The sequence below is a fragment of the Lissotriton vulgaris genome, chromosome 12, assembly GCF_964263255.1.
Source record: "Lissotriton vulgaris chromosome 12, aLisVul1.2, whole genome shotgun sequence".
Lineage (NCBI taxonomy): Eukaryota > Metazoa > Chordata > Amphibia > Caudata > Salamandridae > Lissotriton > Lissotriton vulgaris.
This window is the reverse complement of record NC_141700.1, coordinates 365,479,814-365,506,668: the sequence shown is the minus strand read 5'-3', so window position 1 is coordinate 365,506,668 and position 26,855 is coordinate 365,479,814. Positions and strand designations below refer to the sequence as shown.

The 26,855-nt window shown below is 47.5% G+C and overlaps 1 protein-coding gene across 1 annotated transcript in view; it reads right to left on the bottom strand.

The window, feature by feature from the left end:
- Window positions 1-26,855, bottom strand: part of FAAP24 (FA core complex associated protein 24) — a 97,092-nt gene that overhangs the window by 41,392 nt on the left and 28,845 nt on the right. The window contains exon 2 of the mRNA XM_086945135.1: window positions 24,295-24,459. Coding sequence (XP_086801261.1) covers window positions 24,295-24,406 — 112 coding nt within the window. The 5' untranslated portion in view covers window positions 24,407-24,459. The remainder of the gene's footprint in view (window positions 1-24,294; window positions 24,460-26,855) is intronic.

The following is a 26,855-nucleotide window of genomic DNA, read 5'->3' as shown; positions in this document are numbered from 1 at the left end:
GCCGGTGCATTGTGACGTCAGGTTGACAGTTGAGAGTGACAGTTGCTTTTAGAGTGGTGACTGCATGTAGACGTGCCTTGGTGTCAGGACTATACTTAATAAAGGTCTTAGAACTTACCTGCTTGAATTGGTCATATTTACAAGTTGGCGACGCGACGGGGATCCTGACACCACGAAGAACTCACCAGAAGCCATCAAATCTGTTGTTGGGTACGTCTTATATGGCAACGAGTTACCATCTCATCTGAGTTCCGCAATAAAGAAATTGGTGAAAAGCGGAATCTCCAGGATAATAGCTGTCCCACCACGCAGGAATTGCGTGTGGTATTGAAGTCGCGGATCGTCACGGCGGCTCTACTGTGTTCGTGTTCATCATAAGAACATTCCTGGAGGCAGCATTCTGGATGTCGCTCTGTACACAGTTCTTAACGGGTGAGTCAGATGTGTCCAGCTGCTTGTGCTAGCCCAGCGCGCTGTCAGGGTTTTCAATGGTTCACCCCTCCGGTACGAGTTCGAGAATTTTGGAGGAGGTTTGACTGATCTCTGGTTCTATAAGGGATCACCACCGGGAGGTTTCAATAGTCTTCAGCCATAGTCTGCGGAGTTGTTCCGGTTTGCCCCCCTCATCCTCTGACTGGGTAAAACTTTCACGGATGTGAAAACAGTGCACCCTGGTTGTGTGGAGATCCTTCCTTCAGCGTGTGGAGGAGAACGGATGCCTGAGGTGATCAGTGAGGAGCGGACGCATGAGGTGATCGGTTTTGTGGAGAGACGACTTCGTGTTTGGGTTTCGGGGCGTGTGACGCTTTCCTACGAGACTACACGACGCATCCTGAGGAGAAGATTTTCCTGTCAGGTTTTGATGTGACGTCAGTGGAACGCAGCGTTCAACGACGTCGGGCGGCCATCTTGGAAAAGTCGGACGATGTGTTTCGTGCTTGTCATTTTTACGGTGGTACGCACACCAAGCCTCATTAACAAAACGCCTGTTTCTAGCGCTACTAGGTGTTTTTAAAGACATAAACAAACACTAGTAAGCTAACATTTTCGGAATTTGCGTGTTGCTCAAAGCGGTGACACGCACACCATTTAAAGTATGTCATTGGAAAAATAGATCTAATTGTTCATAAACACTTCCAGTATCCCCTAGGTTTGGAACAATAAAACATTCTGGATAGCTACAATTTCAAGGATATAACCTTAAAGGAAAGTTCAAAGACAGTATTGTACTTAGGGGTCAGAAATAAAATTTACAAGAAAAGAAATATTACTTACTTCACAATCTGTCCTAAATTGTTGGATAAAAGGTAATTAGCCATGGCTTCAGGTAATGTTTGGAATTTATCTCCACCCTTACCTTTCATACCCTCTACAGGGGATGATGCCCTTAAATGGGAAGAGTGGTGGGAGTACTTTGAGAACTATTTATCCACTTTTGATGGAGATAAAGAATTGACCCCGGAGAAGAAAAAGAAAATTCTTCTTCATTGTTTAGGTGCAAAGGCTATGAAAATGTACAACCGCATCAACAAAAAAGCTAGGCCAGGTGATGTATATACTATTGCATTAGAAGATTTGACAATGTATTTCAAACCTACTATTTCTATTTCTGTCAACAGATTCAAATGTTTTCAACGCAAGCAAGCACCAGAAGAGTCTGTAGAAGATTACGTTGCTGCGTTGAAAAATTTAGCACTAACTTGCAGATTTGGGGCATTACATGACGAGCTGGTTCGTGACCAGGTCGTTATGAGATCCTCAAATAAACATGTCCAGGAGAAACTGTGGGCTAAGGGTGAATTACCATTAGAAGAAGTAGTAGAAATAGTCAAATGTACTGGAAGGTGTGCCAAGGCTGTGTTACAAGAAGAAAAATCCTCTACAGAGGACAAATCTATGGTGGGAAAAGTCATTAGTTCTAGAAAAGCTAATAGTAAGCCTAATTCCGGTTACGTACAGAAAAGAGATTCTAGCCATAAAGCTAAGCTTTCAGATGACAGGAAATGTTATAGGTGTGGCAGTAGATACCATTTGGCCAACGACAGATCGTGTCCAGCGGTAAGACAAAAATGTTCAAATTGTACGGCAGGACATTTCCGTGCCATGTGTCCTAAGAAACAAAAAGGGGGTAGAAATGTAAAAGCTGTAATTTATGAAGAAGAAAAATTTACATCTTCAGATGAAGATGATATGAACTTATTTGTGTTGAATGTGGAAGATGGTGGAAACAAAAAAAAGAAACCTATATGTGACATGAACATTGGCGGGGTGGACATATCTATTGTTGCTGATTCAGGCTCGCCATATACTATAGTAAATGAAGAAGTATCGTTAGAGAAATTTGTTCCAGTCATTGGAAAGAAGTTAAAGAACCCAGATATTTTCCAAAGTCATTTAATTATGAACCAATTGAAATGTTAGGTTACAGGAAACTACAGTTCCAATTTAAATCCCGCCAAACTGTTGGCAAACTGTATGTCTCCAAGGTGGGTCTATCTGTGTTAGGGTGGACTGACCAAGGAGAATTAGGTATTATTCTGGATCCAAACAGTCCGGATCCCGTCCTCATCTTACAAACAGAGGAAGAATGTAATAAATTCTTTAAGAAAAGATATCCAAAGGTGTTTTGAGAGAACATTGGGAAACTTAAAGGTTTTGTCCATGAAATTAAACTTAACACAAGTCCAGAAACCTACAGTTTTCCATCATTTGTGAGGTGGAAGATGAACTTAAAAAATTACAGGAGAGCATCATTGAACCGGTTGAGTCAGCAGAGTGGGTTTCGCCTTTGGTTATCGCGAAGAAGCCCAACGGCAAGCTCTGTCTATGCATTGATCTACGCGATCTTAATAATAACATTCTGGTGGATCAATTCCCTTTGCCAAAAATTAGTGAGATGCTGTCCCTTACTAATGGTGCAAAATGGTTTTCAACCATTGATCTAAGCTCTGCTTACCACCAAGTGGCTTTACAACCAAAAGCAGGAGCCGTACCACATTTGTAACCCCTCTGGGGTGTTTTAGGTTTAAGAGCATACCATTTGGACTGGTCTCTGCTGCGGCCATGTTTCAGAGGTTGATGAGTGAACTCTTCAAAGGGGAAAAAAATCTCCTAATTTTCCAAGATGACATCATGGTAACAGGCAAAAGCAGAGGTGAACATGATGCCAAACTTAACAGAGTCCTAGGGTTGCTAGAACATCATGGACATCAGCGGATCTGCGCAAATGCAAATTTGCAGCAAATAAAGTCACCTATTTGGGGCATGAAATTGATGGGAATGGCATAAAACCAAAAAAAGAGCTGCTATCGGCAATTAGGGAAGCCCCCTCACCCAAAAATAAGGAAGAGGTCAGAGCATTCCTAGGCCTATCAGAATTTTATGCTAAATTTGTAAAGAACTTCTCTTCAAAAACCTTACATTTAAGAGAACTAATAAAACAGAAGAATACATTTGAGTGGAATGCTACTTGTGAAGAAGCATTTAACAGGATAAAAGAGGACATTTGCAATGCTCCACCTCTACAAGGGTTTAACCCCTCTTTATAAAGCATTGCACTACTGATGCAAGCAATAAGGGGTTGGGAGCGGTACTCTCAAGATTAATGGAGAAGGAAAAGAGGTTACCGTTGCTTTTGCCTCACGTTCAATCACGCCCACAGAAGGAAGATATTCTGTGATTGAGAGGGAGGCACTAGCATGTGCATGGGGTTTGAACCATTTTAGAAAATACATTTGGGGATACAAAACCACCCTTAGAAGTGATCACAAACCCTTAGTAAAAGTGCTTTCTACAAAGGGTCTTCAAGTTGCTTCCCCCCGTTTGTCACAAATTTCAATGAAATTGGTAGAATATAACTATGAAGTAGAATATCTTCCTGGTGTAAAAAACAAGGTGGCGGACTGTCTAAGCCGTTTACCTCTACCAAACAATGAAGATCAGGCTTCAGACATTGACACTTTCTGAATAGCAAATGTCGTAGAAGAAGTACATGTGTTTCTGGTGCAGAGTGGTCAGAATATATGGAAGAGGATGATGTTTTACTTGAGGTAAAGAAATACATAAGAGCGGGCTGGCCTGATGAGAAAAAATGACCTACTCTATTGCGACCATTTTGGGAACTAAGAGACGAGTGGTCTATCGAAGGTGATTTGATTTTGAGAAATGGAAAGGTTGTTCCGCCCAAGGGTTTACGTTCTAAACTCCTTGACATTTGCCACGAGGGGCACCTTGGAATTGGTAAAACCAAGAGCAGAGTCAGGAATTCATACTGGTGGCCTGGTTAGGACATAGAAATTGAAAGAAGTGTCAGGAATTGTACAGCCTGTGAAAACTCTGACAAGTCAAAACACACACTTAGACCACCCCTTCAACCCCTGTCTTGTCCTAACATGCCCTGGGTAAGATTGGGTATTGACATTTGCGGGCCCATTCGTGAACAAGGAGAACGGTTATATCTTATTGTACTGGTAGACCATTTCTCAAAATGGCCAGAGGTTGAAGTGGTACAAGATGCAGAAGCTAAAAGTGTTGTAAGTTTTTTGCGCAAGCTATTCCTAAGAGAAGGCCTTCCAAATTGCATTGTGTCGGACAATGGCCCACAGTTCACGTCAAAAATATTCAAAGAATTTCTGATGAAACATGGGATATAACACAAAACCACGTCTGTTTATCATCCTGCAGGTAATGGTGCCGTTGAAAGGTTCAATCGGGTGATTAAAGGAATAATTCAACTGGCAAATCAAAACGACATGTCATGGAGAAAACAACTAATCAAAAATCTTTGATCATTTTGGGTTACACCATGTGTATCAACAGGTACCAGTCCCTTTGTACTCTTGAGAGGGAGGACTCCCATTACAAAGGATAATGTAGGTAGGGCTACCCCTAAAAGAGAGAATTGGTCTCCAGAGGAGATACAAGGGAATTTACGAAGGTCACAAACCATTGGTAAGAAATATTATGACAATAAGCATGCATGTAAAAAGGTTGACATCAAAGCAGGTGACAATGTGAGAGTGAAAAATACCAGATGTACTAGCAAGGGCAAAAATCACTACTCTCAACCAATGGAGGTAAAGAAAGTGTTTTGTAATTCTGCTCTTTTGAGTGATGGAAAAACTTGGCATTTTTCTGCTCTATCATTGTGCAAGGAGGGGAAAGGAATGGTTGGTTCTCAATTCACTCCGGAAAATAATGAAGTTTCCTGTTCTCAAGACTACGATTGGTTTCTGGACCGTGAGGAAATTGAGGGGTATCGGGAAGATGGTACTAACATTGTATCTTTAGGTACAAACGTAGTATCTTCTGAGAGTGAGAACACTTCAGATGCCTCACGGGTGGAAGTCAGTAGTAGTAGGCAGAGCAAGGAGACATCGGAAGAGTAAGGGTACCAGACCAACAGCGATACTGATTCTGATTCAGATGATTCTGTTTATGAAGAGGTTACGTCACAGGACGTCAGTTGTGAGGATGAACCGACTGTGAGCAGATATGGAAGAGTGGTCAAAACTCCAGCTAAGTTACAAGATTACATATGTGACTAGCTGTGGTTTCCCCTCCTCACCCTTATGCTTCAGTTGTGCATCCACGGTCCTTCTTGTTGTTTTGGGAAGGGAGATGTGTTATGTTTATTAATCCAGTGCTTTTATCTAATGTAATGCACGCCCGCTATGTTCTGTGCACGCGCGACCTGCCGGTGCATTGTGACGTCAGGATGTTCTACCTGACCACCGGCAGGTTGACAGTTGAGAGGGAGAGTTGCTTTTAGAGTGGTGACTGCATGTAGACGTGCCTTGGTGTCAGGACTATACTTAATAAAGGTCTTACAACTTACCTGCTTGAATTGGTAATCTTTACATCACGCAACTGCTCACGGGGCCGAGCACCACGTGGGATCCACGTAGTGGCCGCAAGGGTTCCAGGCACGTCACCACTTGTTCCCCGCAGCCACCGAAATTCAGTCTGGGAGCCGCCTACGGAGGTCAGGGAGCCCTAATTTTTTCCACCGGAGCCAGAGATTGCGATCAGAAGCTAGCGGCAAGCGTAAGAGGCAGGATTCATAGGGTATTAAGAGGATAAAAGAAGGATTATGCCGCCAAACTGCCAAAGCCTCACAGGTGTGCGGCTATCTTGGTTATGCGCCACCTAGCGCCCCTCCTTTATGTGTGTCTTGTCTCTCCCTCCCTATTGCTCCACCTCGGTCGTTGGTTTGTGCGGAGGTGTGTTAGCAGTCCTATGATGAGGCATGCTACATCTTTCTGTGGATGAGGGCAGTTGTAACATGTGTGTCTTGCCAACTTACCTCTGCATATTAGCCACTTACTTTGATTGGCCCCATTTCTATGTGTGTGTGTGTAGAGGCTATTGACAGGACGGATATAGACCAAAACGTTTAACAACTCTAAATCAAATTGATACTACAAAGACTTAACACTGTCACAGAGTTGACCTATTCCTGTCAGTTGCCAAAGTTCCACCCACACGTTAGGTGCTACCAGAAGTGTGAGAACACTGGGTGTGGGGATTTTACTGTTTGCCAGATGCTCTGGAGTTTTCGGTCACAGAAAACTGAAGAAATTTTGATTGCTGAATCATTACGGATTGTTTATACGTTATAAGGGCAGAGCAATGCTGCAAAGAGGTATTTCTCAAATAAAAAAAAACTTAGTTTACAAAGCCAAATGATGACAAACTACAAATATGTTGTTACTCCATCAAGCTTCACCTCGATAATATGCCAGCACCAGTTAGCACTTATATATGTCTGGTTAGCACAATGTTAAAAGCTCCACTTAGAGAGAACCACAAGGCCAAATTTCAGATGGGAGGGAGCGGAATTTGGGCCTGTGGTTGGAGGTGGTGGGCACTTGTACTCATTTTGGCGACCAGCACATATTTTAATCCATCAGATTTTGATTCCGAGTAAGGCAGAAAACGGAGAAGGGAGCAGAAATAGAAGGATACGAATAATAACAAATGGACAAAGGGGGCATGGCCAAGCGGGCTTCGATGGCGGATATGTCCAGCTGAGGCTCTGCGATCGGGCGCACTTTTGCCAGTTTCCAGGCGTTGCCGAGGTGATCAAGGACACTGGTCGGGTGTCTGAAAGTGTACAGACCAAGGGATTGCCAACAAACAGTGCCAAGATGCACTACCAACGTTAGAAGACAAAGACAAGTAGAAACCCAGCCTGCAGGCTCCCGGCGGTAAAATGGCACACAAGTAGACTGTTGATCGCATACTCTGGGAGTCCGGACCGGGGCCCGGGCCACATCTGGGCGCACAAGTGACGGCACAGCAGATGAACAGGGACTCCGATAACACCGCAGCCTGTCGGAATCCCTGTGGAATGCTTGCGGAGGCAGCAGCGGCGATCGGTGATGGCCCGCCATTTCAGCTGTCGCGGTCCCAGCACCATCGCCCCACAATTTCATCGAGTGTATTCGCGACGCTGCATATTGACTGGCGGCGACTTTTGAACTGGGGGGTTGCTTATTGCCCCCCCGCACCGCAGGGAACGATGAGACAGGCCCCAATCGGCTGAGAACGCCCGACTTCAAAATGGCACCTAGTGCTGACCGAGACCGATAATTTTGCTTGTCTGCAAACTCCGGAGGCACCACAGCGCCAGTGAAAGAGGTGAGCAGAGGATTGCACACAATCAGGGGCACTCCTAAAGAGACTTCTTCATCTAGCTGCGAGAATATAACTATCACACGAGAAAGGCTGCCTGACCCTAAATTGGTGGCCCTGTAATCCAGACTCTCCAGATTTAGATCTCTTCGTCGGGGTCCTGGAGAGGCGCGCGAACTGGCTCACCAATCTCCAGTGGTCCCCGCAAAGGTTACTTCCCCGTGGCACCACATAAACAGCACCACATCATCATGTACTGCACCCGCCTCTCCCCGCAGGGACAAAGTGACGAGCTCACACTGAGGTGACCGGAGCGAAGGTCCCCCTGCATGCCCAGAAACCAAGCAACAGCTATACATTCCGTCCTCAGTCAAGTGGTTGCCATTCCTCCAGCAGGATTACGCAGCACAGCAGACACACAGTGAGCACCGTACCACGCAACACTTCCTCAGCCACAGCAACAATGGGGAAACCGAGAGCATCGCAGCACGTCAAGGTCCCCAAGACCGCCCCAGAGAACATGCCAAAGAACCCAACATGGGCCCCAACCACAGCACTCCCATCCGACCTGTCCATTTCGGACAAACTGGACAAGGTCTTAACCGCCATCAAACTCTCCAGGCTGTCGATGGAAGAGCGACTCGGCACCCAGACGTCAACCTACTCCGAGATGCCACCGCAAATTGGCAGACAAAGTACGGGAAGACGAGAAGACACTGGCCGACATGCAACCCACCATCAAGGCACACCAGAAGACACTGCAAGATGCCCTGAGCCGACTTTCTGCCGTGGAGGAGCGTGCAAATGACTTAGAGGGACGCTCGAGGAGCTGCAACATCCGCGTACTGGGTCTCCCGGAGGGAACTGAAGGCGCAAACCTGCTGGAGTATCTAGAAGCAAGGGTGAAAACCTTCACCCCCACATCGGACTGAAGAGCATTCTTCTCCATTGAACGTGCCCAGAGTCCGTGCCCGTGGACCTCCACCGGGATCAGCACCCAGACCGATGCTGGCGAAGTTCCTACATTTACGAAACCGGGACGTGGTGCTTCGAGCGGCCAGACAAGCGGCCCCCCTACGGGAGGAAAATAAACAGATAATGATCTTCCCTGACTACGCGCAGGATGTACAGCAACAAAGGTCATCCTTTCTGGAGGTCAAACGTCAGTTGCGAGCAAATAATATCCAATATTCCTTGCTCATCCCAGCTCGCCTCAAGGTCTTTTTTAATGGCTCCGCTATCTTTTTTTCCAAACGCTGAGGAAGCGCACGAATGGGCGGATCAACACTGCACGCAACAACCCAAAGCCGAGACAACACAAGGCTCACCCTTCAAAGCGCTGCTCACTAGAAGGCGTACCCCAAAAAAGCAGCGTGGCGGATCGAACAAAGTTAGTGGCACTCAAGACTCTCTGGACCTGGAACAGATTATGAAGGAAAGACGGGAGGTTTTGCAGGCGGTGATCGCCCTGCAGGCCTCCCCTTGCGTGGAGGACATTGATCGCCCCCACACATTTTTTCATCGGAAGGAGAGGATGACAGCGACGGAACACTATCCGGAACGGACTCGGTCACACCTCCCCTGGTCACCCCTCAGACAGCAGATACCATACTGGATGGACAATCGTCTACCACCCGCCTTGAGATGATCCGGTATAGAATACAGTAAGGACTCGCTCCACTCAAGCTCACCCGTTGAGCGCACACTGCATTGACACGACCTGACACGTCTCAGGCGACGCACTATATTCCTACTAAAGCACGATCAGCGTCCTGCCTCGCACACATGCACCACCACCCCCACTGCATTTCGTTGTACTCCTCCCCATTTTCTCGAGGGAGCCGGTTTGGACGCATAGTCACCAACAATGGGTCCGCAGTATTGGGACTGTTTCCCGACCCCAGTGTTTATTACCCCAGTTCAGAGATGTCCCATCCCCTCAGGGAACTTCACACTACCGTGTATCTGCAAAGTACATATAGGTGCCATTGTATATCACATAGGGGCATCACACCACTGGGGCATCGCTGGCTTACCCGCCATGTCAATGAGCGATAACAATCATCCATGGCTATGACAACACAGAGCACGGACATTAGCATCCTCACGCTTAACGCTAGAGGCCTGCACACGCCGAGCAATCGCTATGCAGTATACTCCTATACAAAGAGCCAGAACACGCGGATCGTGTTTCTACAGGAGACGCACCTCGCTACGGCGGAGTTAGGCAAACTACAGGCCAAAGGGCGCAGAACCATATGTGCCTCGTCATACTCTTCAATCGCCCGCGGAGCACTGATTTGGGTTCGTCCAGGGACCCCATTCCAAGAACTCAGACGGGTGGTGGACATAGAGGGTAGATACGCCCCGTTAGAGGAACTCTTAGATGGGCAGGCAGTCCTACTGGGAAGCATATACGCCCCAAACGTCGTGCAGGATAAATTCTGGGACCACCTTACAAAAGTTCTTGCCCAATTCGCCCCTACACCATGGCTACTAGGAGGAGACTACAACGGTATACAGGACCCCAACTTGGACCGGTCCTACTCCCCCTGCGCACTCTTCCACATTCAGGCTAATTGGATGGTTTAAGACATGGGTCACACGATGGGCACTCACAGATGCATGGAGAATGCAACACCCACAGGCACGACTGTACTAGTTCTACTCTATCCCACACAACCTACGGGTCCGTTTAGATAGATTCTTATGCTCTGCGGCGCTACTCCCCAAAATTACACCACTCGAACTACATGGGTAGGATTGTCTCTGACCATGATGCCCACGTCCTGAGACGTAACTGGAGGACCCCCCCCCCCCCGTCCCCACATGGCGACTACCAGGGGACTGTTTAACAGATCAAACCTTCACACACGAACAGGGTCTAAGTATCCAAGACTACTTCGCCTACAAGGCAGGGACAGCGTCCTCGACATTAGTAGAGTGGAACACATTCAAAGTAGTGGCCCGGGGAGAATGTATTAAACAAAGAACCGGGGTAAAAAGAACACTAGAACAAGCTCTCACCAGAGCCGAAACACAATTGGCCACAGCTACTAAATGAGACTATGTCTCCGATGAAATGGCGACACTAGTGGCTAACGCCAAGAGAGAGTACCAGGCATCCTGTGTAGACTTCCGGCGACAACTTTCAAACATACGCGACCTGGATCCACAAGGAACGAGATAGAACGGGCACATTGCTGGCATGGTTGGCCAAACATGACACTGACACACGGCCCATAACAGAAATAATAAACCCCCTCGGAAATCTTGCACGGTCTCAAGATGAGACGCTCTTAGCATTTCATCAATGCTACTCGCCAGTTTATCGTAACGCGGCACCGACTGAGCAGGGCATACTCGACCAATTTCAAGACCCTCTCATGATCCCCAACATTACGGAGGCAGACATGACAACATTAGATGCGAAGATAGAGTCTACTGACATCACTCAAGCCCTTAACACTCTAGCTCGCAACAAGGCTCAGGGACTACACGGGTTCACCCTAGAATATTATACCACCTTCTGCCCCTTACTGGTCCCCCGATTGGTGGCGATGTTCGCAGTCGCATTATTAGAGACAGGAGAATTGCCAAGATCCCTTCAGGAGTCCGTTATCGTGACTTTCCTGAAACCAAACCGCGATCCTCAGCAAATGGCCTCCTAGCACCCCATCACACTTCGATCTGCAGACTGTAAGATTCTGGGAAAGGCACTAGCTGACAGATACTCGCAAATCATACGACCATGGGTGAACCCAGACTAGTGCGGCCTTGTCCCAGGCAGGAACACATCCCAAAATGTACGCCGAATATTCCATGTTCAAGATCAAGTCGGTGACTAGTACCCTTGGGCAGCCTGCCTCATCCTGGACCTCGAGAAGGCCTTTGATACCCTTACATGGCAGTTCCTCTTCTCAGTCCTGCAACGAGCGGGACTGGGCCCCACCCTCATAGCGTACACGCGGCTTTTATACACTAAACTCAACTCACGCGTTTGCATCGGGCGGTACATCTCACCAGAGTTCGCAGTGCAGAGGGGTACGAGGCAGGGTTGCCTGCTCTTGCCCCTGCTTTTTGCACTTGCAGTAGAACCCCTAGCTATACGGCTCCGCCAGGAGGGACAGCACTGGGGCATCTCACTCGCGGATGCCGTGCACAGTATATCCATGTATGCTGATGACCTCCTTCTATATGTTTGTGATATCACTGCAGATCTCACTCCCATCTGGGCAACACTCGCAGAATTCGCGGACGCCTCGGGCTGAGAGTGAAGTGGGAAAAATCCACTGTATACCCACTGCATCCGAACCTTCCCCCCCAGGACATCTGGCTCGGGTATCAAAAAGTGGCCTGGACCGCAGAGGCTCCCCGATACCTCGGGATCCGCCTCTTTCACTCTCCAACCGACATATTCAAGGGCAATCACCGCAGGGCATTTGCCGGTATCAGATCAGCGGTCAGTGGCTATCCTACTGGACGGCAGGCAGACAATTAGGTGAGCCATACACCACAACAGGTCGAGTACCCACTCCAGAATTACGTCGCCTTTAATTGTCAAGAACGACACCAAATCGGACATACCCCTTACATGTAGCAGTGGCACGCAAATGCATGCAAAGAATACATCGGATGTCACTAGAAAGGCCTCCGTACTCACCCCTGCTGCCGCTGGTCGGTTGGCCCAAATGCGAACACTATTACACACCCAACGTACTCCGCACATGGACGACCTGTGGTATCACCGTAACAGAGTTACTATTCGAGGGTGGACAACTTAGACTGTTCCAACAACTCAAAGACGACTACGATCTCCCCCTGGACAGTTTTTACTCCATCGTCAGCTACTCGAAAGTTATCAATGGTACCACGACCAATCTTTGGGAGAACCAACCACACACCCGGTCATCCATACAATATTATACATGGGGTTGGGATGACACCTAACCACGTGGCTTTACAAAGCCATACGGGAGCTCACAAACAGACCCCTAGAGACCCTACGGAAAACCTGGGAGGGAGAACTAGAGCGCCCCCTGCATGAGAAACAATGGGAGAGGTCACTTGAATTTCCTAAGAAGGTCTCCAGAAGCGCACGATTTAAAAATATACAATTCTATATCCTACACAGGGCGTATCCGACACAGGCTCGGCTCCAAAGATTTTATCCAGATACTCAATTCCTCTGCCCTAGATGTCACGCGCAGGAAGCGGATTTGTTCCATATGTCCTGGAGCTGCCCAACTATACAAGCATACTGGCACAATATACACAAATCACTCGGAGAGCTCACCGGGCACACACACCTAACCACCTGTGAATCCTGTGCCCTAGGCATCTTCCAGAAGCAGAAGCAACACAAAGTACCCACCAGGTTTGTCTCACTGGCCATTTTACTGGCCAAATGAGGCATAGCCATGCACTGGCGATCCCCCACAGGTCCCCCGATCACGGCATGGGTGATGGGTGGGAGCAGTACTTAAATGGGCTGCGGCAGAGGAAGAAGCATTGCGCGAGGAGGAGGTGAAAAGGATACGCAAACTTCCCATCTCCATGGAATCGGCACTGTTACTGCATCAATTCAAACAGTCCCAGCTCCATGAGAACCCAGATCGCGACACACACGTACCTAGGGCCTCACAACCGCCGGACCAGCCCACAAATACACACCCCAGATCTCACCCGGAGGCGTCCAAGCAGAACCGCTAGCGCGTAGGGCCATAAAGCACGTCACACATGAATACCAGATATCGGGACACGTCAGTCTTTGTATCCCCCATTCTTCCCTAGTGGGCATAATTGCACCGGCCACTGTGTATACAATGCCCCAATCCATCATTTGACAACAGTACCCAGAAGTTCATGAGCACCCCCAGTTTGGTACCCCAGTGTTATATGGCAATCCCTCGACGCGGCACCCCACTGTTGCCAGAATATCGGACTAAGCATAGACTTAATATCACTGTACCCGACATACAAGATAGAGCTAAACAGGCAGGATGTGTATGGGAGCGGAAAAAGCGGGCTTGAGGTGGATTAGGGCAAGGCAGCCTTGTTATTCAACAAGCGATAGACTTCTCAAAAACATTGGGCCCTGCAGTTATTTTTTTTTATTTAATTTACAAATTAAGCGCTGGAAGCGGGGTCATCAAAGCAGGACCATAATTGGTATGTGTAATGAGAGGGGGCGGGTGGATTTTCTATTGGAAAAAAAAGGAGCATCGTTGACCAAGATAATACAAAAACAGCTTCATTATAAAGGTGTTTGTTTATACTTTCACATAGATCCATTCAAATATTTATGCCAGCCGATGTCATTCCAGAGTCTACTATTTTTAACAAGCAAAAGCGTCAAGTTAACTTAGGCTTACAGGGGGCACCAACAGCGAACGAATGATAAGTATGCTACAGCCATTCATGCCCAACTCGAGTGTTGGCAAAAGGTAGCCCTTTGCTGCCAATACCCATCGGCAGGATTTAACTACTTACTTCTATTGTTCAGTATCAGCTATCTCCAAAGGTGCACTCAAAATGTAACTAACAAGTAGTTTTGCATTGTGCCTCAATAACATTTTTTAAAACTAGAGAATAACCTCCTAGGAATCTCTGCAAAACACGTTTTAAATACAATATAGTGAGATGTAGCAGCCAGCTTTACAGTTTTTACTTTATGTCAGTCTTCAACATACATGGGTAAATCTTGACAGCTCAAAAAAAAAGCCAGCATGAATTTCTCCTAATATCTTTCAAGTGTTCGCTTTTAAATTGTTGGCTATATATCTGGTTAGTGTTAAAAGTGGTCAGTTAAAACTGATTAATCGATATTGCATGATGGCATCCACGGAAGTGATGATACAATCTGCAGGGATTTTTTTTAGTTAGTGCAAATATCATAGACATATTGAATGAAGAGCAGGGTGTTAAAAATGCACACCTTTTTGTCATTAGTAGCAGCTGAAATTCTATTATCGAGTCCCTGTCACCCTTACCTGTAAGAAACCTCCAGTGTGGAGGCATGTACAGTGTGAAAAAAAGACTTTAACAAACCACCTGCAACATCCTGATCATATTTCACCAAGAGCAACCAGCAACTTGCCACCAGGCCGACACATCATATTCGTGTCAGGATAAGAGGTTTGATGTAGGAAGACAGTGGGTACCACATGCATTCCAGATCAAGTTACTCCCCATCCTACTCTGATCCTCAGCCAGGCAAACAACTCTCTGCAAGTAACCAGACAAATGCTGTTCTAAATGTTCCGGGCCTGGCAAAACAAAACACGCACGGGTTTTCAAATGGATTGCAGTGTGCAAAGGAATTCGCGTAATGTTTAATGTGTATGTTATTTATTGCAATATCATTAATTCAGTCACTACGTTTTTTTTTAAAACATCTATTACTGAGAAAAAGAAACATTTGAGCCCATATTTTGGCATCTTTAAAGAGCCTATTGATGGGTAGGAGACTTCCACCTTCCCGATTGGCTGACAATGCGAATCCGTAGACATTTACCCGTCTGTGAGGAAGGCTGAATCATACATGGACTCCCCAGATTCCTGATTATATGGATTCAAAGTATCGGTTTGTTAAACTATGGGACAGAGAGGCCACATTCTTAAAACTAGGACAGTTCTCACAACGCCCAGACAATCGGACCTCAAAGGTACCTGGTTTCTGTGAGGAATCAAAGTTTTTTTTCTCAGTTGAATAACTTTATTCGGGTGAAGTATCCATAAAGCATACAAAAAAAACGAAACAATATGAATGCACTTTAAAATAGTTTTAAAATTAATGGGGATTTCACACACATATATCATATCTACTAAGACAGGAGTCCTAGTTTAAACAAAGTGCACTGTGCTTCAGATCGAACAGTGGATCTAAAAAAGAGCCAACACGAAAACTGGTCTCATCATCAGTCAGTTGTACCAAAATATTAAAAGCTCACCTAGATTGGCTAAAACTCCGGAGTTTAATAAAAGGGATTATAAATTTATTTTTTTATTAAAAAAGGCAAAGTGCAATATAGTTTGCCCAGACCTACCATCACATGGGCAGGGATTGGTGTAAAGAATCTTCCGATAACCCAGCGGGAAACACAGCAGATAATTGCGCCAGCCCTAAAACGAAATAAACTATTTTCCCAACATCCCTATAAGCGATAATGATACGTAGTTGGTAGGCTTTCTATGGTCCTGCTCAAATATTCTGCAACAGGGGCCTTGCACCTTTTCACATTTAAAGCCACTTTATCTTGATTTGGGCAGACGATCAATCAAGGATGTAGTCCGCCTGGGACCAATATTGTTCTGGGTGCGCCTGCATAGTTCAACAGATCTAGCAAACTATGCCACAGTATTTGACGAACTCATCAGCTTGGGCGGCTGTGTTAAGATCCGATGGCTGAGCAAGCTGAAAGAGCTGGTCACGCGGATAGGATTGGGTGAGCTCTGGCGGACTCAATCCCCCCCACCAAAAAATGTTGTTAAGAAAATGTATTGGGACTGGGTCCAGAAGGAGGAATTAGAGGGGCAAAGGTGGGGACCTCTGACCGAACAATTTCTGAATAATAAGTCTGTCAGAAAGCTCGAACCATTTCTGGATTTTATTCAATCACCTAGCGATAGAACTCTCTTCCTAAAATTCAGATATGGTTGTTTGCCATTAAATTAATTTACTGAGAAGTGGAGACCTTCTCTGCCCGACCATACTACATGTCCATGTTGCCCATGCCCCAAAGAGTCTTTAGCCCATTTCATGTTCGCTTGTAGTGCCTATAGGGGGGCAAGACGACGGTGGCTTAGGCCGATCTGTAGGGAGTTAGGCTTCAGACGGCAGCTTAACGACCTACGCATTCTCACAACAGATGTAACATCTTTGGTTTTGGTGTGTGGGGTTGCGAAATATTTAGGAAGAGCCTGGCAGATACGATCAAACCAGATAAAGTGGATTTCAAATGAGGGTTCCAAAAGATAATTTAGGCCAACTGTGTCTGATGCTGCTGCTATTCCGTTTCTGTTTTTTAATGGCCCCCCTGGTCCGTTCAATTTTAATTGTATATATGCCTTTTTATTGCTCTTAAGATTTGTATACTGTTTTGTATTAACTTTTAAGGGTTGTTTGTACTTGAAATTCGTTTTACTTTTATGATAAATGCTTTTATCGAATAAAGTACTACAACAACTAAAAAGGTGGTGGAGTATTGAGGGCGGAGGCATGACAAGAACTCCCACATCCAAATTGCACATTTTTTATATATATAAAAAAAAAAACTGCCTTAAACAAATCGGCGACACGCACAAACAGGACAGTAAATCTGTTGTGACTTAATTGCTTGCAGAGGTTGCATTTTAAAATATCTTATGGGGTCACTGCACCTATTGCAGAGAGTTTGTGTGCCTGAGGGAATATTAATAATGGTAAGATAACTCTGATGGTTAATGCTCTTGCAGCTGGAGAGATCTGTGTTTTGTCAAGTCAAAGTTGTGACTTAGAGTAGCATAGAGGGATAATGCGCCTCATGCACTTCACATAATGTAACATGGCAGATTTCTATTTTACGTAGACAGGTAAGCAGGTTAATGCTTTTGACACAAGATCATTTTATTATTTTCAGAATGTTGATTGTAGTCCTAATACAGCACATCCAGCTATGAGCCGGCATGAAGAGGTAGTAAAGTTTATTGAGGTCTATTTCTTTCAAATCATTACATCTCAGTTGAAAAAAGAGAAAGGGCAGAGCAGATAAAGCAGAATAAAAATAAAACAGACAATGGCCGAGCATGATAAACACTACAGTGCAATTAAGACATGTCCATACAGTTAAGTGCCCCCTAGTGAGTGCAGTCTATTAAAATCTAAAAGTGCTCCATGATTTTATTACTAAAACATAATAAAAATAATATATATATTTTTTTTTAGGTGGAGCCTAGCGCAGCACACGTGCGCTGCTCTAGGAAAACAACCTCTTGGAATCACTCTGGACTTTTCACACACATGTGTGTGTTTTTTGTAAGTATTTTTTCTATTGGGCTTTGTGTGCGTCTTTGTAAAAAGACAGCACATAATTGGGCAAAGGCTGATGCATGTCCCACCTTTCCCTGGAAATGCATCCACCAACAGCTTGCAGTTACGAGCAGCAGCGCGCAGTGTGCCATCTGTTGTGTCAGATTTCGCACGAGCGCGCACGCACCACTCGGGGGACGCTGCAGCTGCATTCCTCGCATCCCGTCACACAAGCGTGCTCTCTCTTCCGTTTGTTTTCCATACGACATTGTCAGTTTTGTCTTTACATACACTCCTCACCCGTTGTACATGTTGTCTTTACTCACGCCCCCTCCCCTTGTACCTGTTGTCTTTACTCCCTCCCCCCACCAGTTGTCCGTGAAGTATTTACTCCCGCCCACCCACCCGTTGTCCGTGACGTCTTTACTCCCGCCCGCCCACCCGTTGTCTGTGCCGTCTTTACTCCCGCCTGCCCACCCGTTGTCCGTGCCGTCTTTACTCCCGCCTGCCCACCCGTCGTCTGTGCTGTCTTTACTCCCGCCCGTTGTCTGTGCTGTCTTTACCCACCCGTTGTCTGTGCTGTCTTTACTATCACCCCCCACCCGTTGTCCGTGCAGGGCTCTTGTGCGTCAACAGTGGGAGAGAGGATGGCAAAGGGGCGACCCCATAAGTGCAGCAGAGAGGGGTACATCGATCCCACACCACTGATTTGCTGCTCACCGGCTGGTTGCCCCTCGTCACGTGGATGTCAGTCACTCCACTGACTTAGAGGTGCACAAGTTTTCTAGCCTGGAGGGCGCTTTCATGGTCTGGGGTCTTAGGGTGGGCATAGTTGTGTTTTTAGGGCCTCCGTTACCTGCTCACGGCTGCCAGTGTATGTCCGTGGTTTCCTTCCTGTTACTGGAGCAGTAGCAGCTCTGGGCTTTTTCTGACCCCTTCCCTTGTCACCTCGGCCCCAATGTCTTCCAGGCCTTGGTGGATGTGAGGAGTGTTTGCCTAGGCCTGCTGCAACAACACCTTTCCCAGAGGAACAAGCGTGCTTTCTCTTTCGCTTATTTTCCATACGACGTTTACTCCCGCCCGCCCACCCGTTGTCCGTGCCCTCTTTACTCCCGCTCGCCCACCCGTTGTCCGTGCCTTCTTTACTAGATGTCCGTGCCCTCTTTACTCCAGCCCGCCCACCCGTTGTCGGGCCCCTCTTTACTCTTGTCCGCCCGCCCGTTGTTGGGCCCTCTTTACTCCTGCCCCCTCATTGTCCGTGTATTCTTTACTCTTGCCTGCCCATCCTGTTGTCCGTGATCTCTTTACTCCCGCCCCCCTCCCATTGTGCCTGCTGTCTTTACTCCTGCCCCCTTCCTCACTTACTGGAGTTGCAAGCTAAACGAAGGTGCAGGTTTCAAGGTAATGAACAAACACATAAGTTTCACTGCTAAAAATATATTTACGTTGGCTTTCATTTACAAGCATTTCCAGTACAGCAAGTACAACAAGGAGCATTCACTTGGTCTCATGCCACATGGACTCGGAGAGCCCCTCCCCCCCCCCCCCCCCCCCCCCTCGCTGCCTTCTCTCCAGAGCAGCTTTGTGCCTTTGAAGAATGAGCGCAGGGAAGGAGTAATCCTACCAGTGGCGCTATTAGAAAATCTAGTGTTACCCCCCTTCCGAGAGCTACCCCTAGTTTTAGTACCTTTGCCCACCTCCTTACCGCTGCCGCTACTGCTGCTAACCTTCTGAATAGCTTTACTCCCTTCTATATTGACAGTGATGGCTTCTTCCCCAAGCTTAGCAACCTCTATAGCTGGGCATTCTGGGACTTAAAATTTCTTTGCTGTTTTCTGGCTTTTCCCCCATTTCCTACTCACAGTTTTTGCGGTTAGCTTCTTGTTAGGGGCTCTCCCGCTGCTGGACTTATCTGTCTGTGTCTCTGTGGCTCCCCCCTCCCCCCCAACCTTACTTGTGTACTCCACTGTCGACGTGGAGGAGCAGCAGGATTCCACCACAGCACAGTGCTCCACCGGCTCCTTTCCAGTACTTGTCTCGCCGCCAACAAAGTTAAAAACTAACGTTGCAGAGTCCTGCTGACCGCTAGCACCACCACCCTCCCCCGCCGCAGCCCAGCCTGCCCCGAAGAAGGCCGTGCCGAAGCTCCACGGCTGCTCTGCACCACCGGCTCCACTGAGCCAGAGAGGCGAGGGGGAGGGGCCGGGAACCTGCGTCCTCAGCCCGGCACATCCAGCGAGCTCACGGGGGGAGCTGAGGGAGAAACACCAAAAAGCCAAACAGCCGGTATCCCGCCGACAGCGAGAGAAAAAAAGGGGGGGGGGGTCCAAACTGCTCCCACTTCAAGGGGTAAATTAAATCATGAATTTGTCCTTGTCACAGCTCCAGAGCGGCAGCTGCACTACGGTGCATTGGAGGTCGGAGTCGGACGCGCGGGCCGCACCAGCCTGCGGCCGCCATGTTCTCCCGATCTGTGCCTGACCCAGTCCACAATGGAAATGAGATCCTTCTTGGTTGCCTAGTTATTGATGAATTTGCGTACTGCCTGGTTAGTCATTGGTATTGAATTTCTAGGAGAGCAGTCTGACAAAAAGCCACAGGGCTATTGTGCATTTACTATCTGTACCATACAAGGTTAGTTAAGGAGTGAAGATTAACCACCTTGCATAAGTATATTCAATAGTGTTGGAAAACAAGGCAGTATCTGTGAGGACTGCACAAATAGCATGTCACATTTGTCCTTCACTGGGAATTAAACACCCTATTGTAGCGCTTGACTCTCAGAGGGTAGTGTTGCAGAGCAGTCGAAGGCTTACTCAAGGGAGGTAGTGTGGGCTAGTAATCGCCATTACAGGTGTGCAGAGATAACACTCAATAATTGATTGTCCAGTCTGTACTTTGCTTTCTAAGAGTACATTTATTAAACACACACACCACTTAATACTATGCACCAATTTACAAATATAAGCTGTTGAAATTACTTTGTGACATTGCATAACATCTCCAACTCTCCCGCATTGGAGTTGGGATCTAGTACCACCACTCCCATGTATGCACATCATCTTGTCCCCCAATGCAGTGGATTGACACAACCTGGAGCGAGGGCCTTGCCAACTGGCACCATCCCAATGGCGACCCACCCCATCATCTCAACAAGCATTAAAAATAGGTTCTCCTGCCCTGGGGACACATAACCCTGACTGAGCATCTCATACCGACCTTACAGTATGCCCCTCTACATCTTGTGGCTAACCGTCTGAGTTGTTCCTCCCCTAATGCAGTAGCATGAATACATGTTTGGGCATAACTTTCAATGAGGTACTCAGCATAGCTGATAACAGTTGAAATGCATTGCAATTAAAGCCCCTGAAGGCATCACAGTTAAAATCACAGGATTAAGCATATACAGCCAGACACCCTAGCTGGAATGTCTGGCTTCATAACCCCACTTTGCTTATGGCATCACCGTACACAGGTATTTCACATAACACATGTGACATTCAGTCCCTCTAAAAGAAATAACATTAGTTAAATGCACTACTTGTGCAATTACACCCCTTCACCTTCAGGGGATGCCCTTCTCTAGACATCCCCAGATCATCTCTTCACACCCTTGGTACAGTCCCCAATACACCCCCAACTGAAGAACGAAAGTTCCACCACAGGATGTCATTGTTGCCTGGATGAGCCCTTTGAGGGGTTATTTCCCACCAGTCCCCTAGAGACTTAGGAGGGAGACTTTCCTCACGGCGTGCTGGGGGAGTCTGCGTGCTCCTGCAGCTCCCCCTGCACGTTTGCCTGCAAATGGTGTTGACCCCCCTCCTCTGGGGGCCACCAGGCGCCAAAACAAGGGGCTTTGCCAATGCCTGGCAAGGCATTATGGGACGCTTCGTTTCTCCTCCTGCATATTAGAGCAGCTGCTCTCCTGCTGCTCTGGGAAGAGCCGCACTGCCACTCCTGGCTGCCTCACGCCGTGTCTGCCCGTCGTCCGGGGGCCCGGTCCCACCCGGACCCCATTCCTGCAGGTATGTCTTGCGTGGCTCGAGGATCCCGCCCTGGCCGCTCCTGTCGATGCTGTGAGGGCCCGGTCCCGACGGGGCACCCCGCTTGTGTGGATCGTCGGGAAGCCCACCCCGGCGGCTTCCAGGCCGGCCAGCACCCTTGTTTACTGCTGTGGGAGCTGGTCCCTCTGTTCTTGTCTGCCCGCCCCTGCGGGCAGACATGAGGGGTCTCTCGTCCGCCCGGACCTCGGGGGAGTGCAACGGCACTCCCCCCGCCTTTCTCCTGCCACGGGGGAGTGCGGCAGTACTTCCCCAACCTCGCTGTCCACATCGGGCCTGGAGTTGGGATCCTGGGTTCCAGGGCATCTTCACGGTTCTTCGTGGGCCCAGAGTTGGAGTCCCGGGCTCTCCGGCTTCCGCTTCTTCCGCCGGGGGCCTGCGTAGTCTCCTGGTACCCCCTTGGGACGTTCCCCGGGCACCCCACTATGTCTAAAAGACAGGTTAGCGATCCCGGTGAGGGATGGATGGATAACAAGATGGGGAGAATTGTTGGTAGAAGGGCCGTTGAGGTCGTGGGAGGAGTTACGGGAACAGCTGGGCTCTCTAGATTTAAGTATTTACAATTAGATAGCTGGGCCAGGGTCTTGTGTAGGAAAGGGACTCCACTTGGGAAGATCAGTAGCCTGGAACAACAGCTGGTGGAACGACAAGGAGGGGGGTGGCGGGGGGTGGGGGTGGGGGAAGAGGTGGCCCAGTGGTACTGGGGCTTGTTGGAGGAGGCTGATGGGGAGTTTACTCTCCTCGGGGAGCTGGGGGGGGTGGAAGAGTTAGGCGCCGGGTGCGTAGAAACGTGGATAAGATCTTTCATCCTCCTATACAAAATTGTTAAACCAGTATGGCTGAGACGCAACCAGCTGTTCACGATACACCGTGCCTACCTTTCACCCCCGAGACTGTCTAAATTCCTCCCAGGCAAGAAATGCACCAAGTGTAATTACATTGAGGCTTCGGACGTGCATATGTTCAAGGACTGTCCTTACATCGCTCGGTTCTGGGAGGAAGTGAAAGTAACCTTAGACTCAATCTTAAATACATCTCGGTCCATCACACTACCATTAATTATCTTTGGTTTGGATGCTAGCATGACTGATCAGGCAAGGTCCTTTCTGTTTTATGCAGTTTTGCTGGCCAGGAGACATATTTGTACAGTCTGGGCGGAAAATACGGCGCCATCCCACGCAAGTTGGTTGTCGTCCATGTATGAAACATCTAAAGTGGACCTGGCCAGAACTTGCAGTAAACGTAACTTGGCTTTTTGGACCTGTTGGTCCAGTGGAGATAGGGTCCGGGGTTTTTTTTTGTCTTTGTTTACCCCCGGTCCAATGATTATGCCTATTCTACTCCAAGGACCAGGGCCCACCCTTTCGCTCCATCGTTGGTCCTAAAGGGATAAACACCTAGATGGAGGAAGTGCAAGCCGTTTTTATCCACTCCCTCCGTTTCTCAAGGTCCATCTACTGCCAATCTTGTTAAATCGTGTCACCGAGTGGGCGATAGATAAAATCTCGAGTACCTCGGAGTGAGACACGCCAGGCGGTTGGCGGTTATCTGAGAGGAGGGCAAGGCTAATGAGGACAAAAAAAACAACAACAACTAGGCAACTAAACTAGAGCCATTGACCAACAGAACTCTGTGATTTTTACCTTTAAATTAAGAAACTGAATGGACCAGGTCTCTGACCATGGGAGACCCCAGAAGCATGTGAAGGTCATAATAAGTCTACACCACTCTGCCTCCTCTAAGTAATATTTCAGTCATGACATCCTGAAGAAGTGAAATGGGAGTATGAAAGATGGATGCGAGCGCTGTAGAAAGATAATCAGATATATATCATTAAAAATGGCGGACATGTCATATTTTATACCCAGTTTAAGCAAACTGCATGTAGGGGAAATAAGACTAAAAAATACTCCGCTGTGTCTAGGTTTTATTTTGTTACGCCCTAGCCCCACCAGAAAAACACTTTGGCAGAATTGGACTTCTCAGAAACACCATAAAAGTACTGCAATATTTCAGGACTGCCTTTTCAGAGCATGCAAAACTTGCAATACCACAGAGGAAGGGCCAGTTTTGTAGGCAGTCGATTATTTTATTATTTAATGAGTGCCCTGAAAGAGATGTCTGAAAAACGTATTTTTGATCTCTTCGGTTGAAAACTGTGCTGTAAAATGCACCGTTAGAACACATTTAATTCAAAATTACCATGAGAAAAATCAACCTTTAACTTTCCGATGGAGTCGAACTTGCTTGTTTTGCTTGCTCATTTGGTACCACTTAGGATATGGTGCAAACTGGTTTTCTATTTTTCTAGCTACTCCCATGCTCAGAATCCCCATCTGTCGTATTTCAAACTTCATTAGGCCCCTAGCCTGAATATTGGCATTGCTTTCATTTTATTGGTTCGAATTGTAGTGTTTGGGATATTTATTACGGAACAGATGCTGGCTCCTGTCAATCACTGCGTTCAAGCTGCACTAACTAATATAAAACGACCCACTACTGTAAAAATAGAGGATACAAAAACAATGAGTTTGTGGCTGTATTATTTAGTCGTAAACATTTCACTTTTAAAAAAAAAATTGGGTATACCATGAAGTCCTTGTGCCAACTCTGAGCCTCTCCATTTCTCGCTTCCAATGGCATGCCCGTAGGGAACCAACTTTGTTCCGATCTGGACTGGAATGGCCTCCTTTGCCGTCATCCTGGTAAGTAATTGGTTCTCATCAACAGGAACTATATTTTTACTTCAGCATACTAAATGTAAAAAAAGTATAAAAAAACATCAAATCACATTCTATCATCAACACACCCTAATAGAACTTCTTACATTGCCTTGACGTTTTTAATGAGGAAGCTACCTGCTATTTTTGCTACTCACTTACTACCTACTACTATTTTGTACCCAAAAAGTTTGCTTAACCACCCCCTTGTTTCCCTCACCCCTCGTTTCTGTAAAGCGCTCTGATATCTGCAAAGATCTTGTTCGCGCTATATAAAACTTTGAAAATAAAAAAATAAAAATAAATTTAGAAGACAAAATGTTATTACCAGGGAAAGAAAGGTTATAAGGATGTATTGTCATCCTCTGCATATAAAAAAATACCAATATAACACAGATTAATCTATTTAACTTTTTTGTACAATTATTTGTTTCGGAGATAGGCTCTCTGACATTTCATAAACTTCATGCAACCCTTGAAGCGGGAAGTGACTACAGCACTGAAGAGGAAGAGCAAACTACAGAGCCTTTACAACAGCAAAAGCGGAAATTAAAGAATAACCGGTAATGCTTCTTTGAACATGCGCCAAGGAAAACTGGGCCCTGAGGGACACAGGTGCTAGCATTACTATGGTAAGAAGTCAGCTGGTGTCCCCAGAACAAGTAATTCCTGATGCATTCCACTCAGTTGCGATGGCTGACAGCAGGGAGGGTTACTATCCCGTGGCACAGGTTCCATTTGAGTGGGGAGGGGTTTCCGGCCTTCTAAGAGATGCTGTGAGCCTTGTCATGCCAGTGAACTGTCTGTTAGGGAATAACCTGGAGTACACTGCCTGGTAGGAGGTAGAGCTCAAAGCGCATGTGGAGATGCTGGGGTTACCAGAGTGAATCTGTGCTACCACAAGGTCCATGGCTACCCGGGAAGGGAGTCAACCAGGGCTGGAGCCTGGAACAATGGCCCAGCCAGCTGCTAAAAAGGGAAGAGCCTGAGGGCGTGGGAAGCCTGCCCCGGGGCAGTCACCCCGTGAGATGGCTGGGGCACCTGAGGGGGTCGCACCGGAGTCCAAGGAGGGGGACATTGCTCCCTTGGAGGACCTGCCTAGCCCTGCAGAGTGGCATTTGGAAGGAGGGCCCACCAGGGATGAGTTTTGTCAGGCACAGAAGGAGTGCCCCACACTTGAGGGCATGAGGAGATAGTTCCCGGAAGCATTGCCTGCTGCTTGGGCTTCGGCCTATCACATTTACTGGGAGGACGGCCTTCTTTACAGTGAGCCCAAGGCTCCTATGCATGGGTCATCAAGGGCCTTAGTGGTCCCCCAATGCTACAGGGCCTTCCTTTTGGAGTTAGCTCACAAGATCCCTTTGGTGGGACACTTGGGCCAAGACAAAACCATTGCTAGGCTTGTCCCACATTTCTATTGGCCCAGGATAAGATTTCCTCAGATACATTCTGCAGGTCCTGTGTGACCTGCCAAGCTAGTGGAAAAACACAGACCAAACTGAAGGCCCCCCTGGAAACACTACCTGTCATTGGCACCCCCTTTAAAAGGGTGGGCATTGACATTGTTGGACCTATGGATCCGCCAACCTCTTCGGGTCACAGGTTTATCCTGGTTTTGGTGGGCCACGCCACCTTGTACCCAGAGGCTATCCCTCTGAGAACCATCACTGCACCTGGATGGCACGAGCCCTGACGGGGATTTTTACCAGAGTGGGTTCCCCCAAAGAGGTTGTGTCTGACAGGGGCACTAACTTTAGGTCTGCCTACATGCAAGCCACGTGGAAGGAGTGTGGGGTTACTTATAAGTTTTCCACCTCTTACCACCCACAGACCAATGGTCTCATGGAGAGGTTTAACAAGGCCCTAAAAGCCATGATCAGGAGTCTGCCTGAGGAAAAAGTGGGATGTCCTCTTGCCCGGTTTGTTTTTCTCCTACAGGGAGGTACCACAGAAAGGGGTGGGCTTCAGCCCCTTCAAGCTGTTGTGAGGTCATCCTGTGAGGGGACCTCTCAGCTTAGTGAAGGATGGTTGGGAGAAGACTCCTAGGAGGCTTCCCCAAGATGTAGTGAGCTACATGCTGGCCTTCCGCAGCCAGATGGCTAAGTTGTGGAAGCAAGCTGCTGACAACTTAGAGGCCAGCCAAGTGGTAATGAAGGGATGTTATGACCAAAACTCTCACCCTGTGGAGTTAGAACCTGGACAAAAGGTGTGGGTCATGCAACCTGGAGAGCTCAGTGCCCTCCAGGACCGTTGGACTGACCCCTACGAGATACTTGAAAAGAAGGACAAGGCCACTTACGTGGTGGACCTTAAGACCCCCAGGCAACCCCACAGGCATCCACCAGCCTTGCACCATACCCCAGAACAATGAGAATAGCGGCCATCGGAGACCAGCTAACAATATAGTGGAGATCATAATGCAGAATGAGC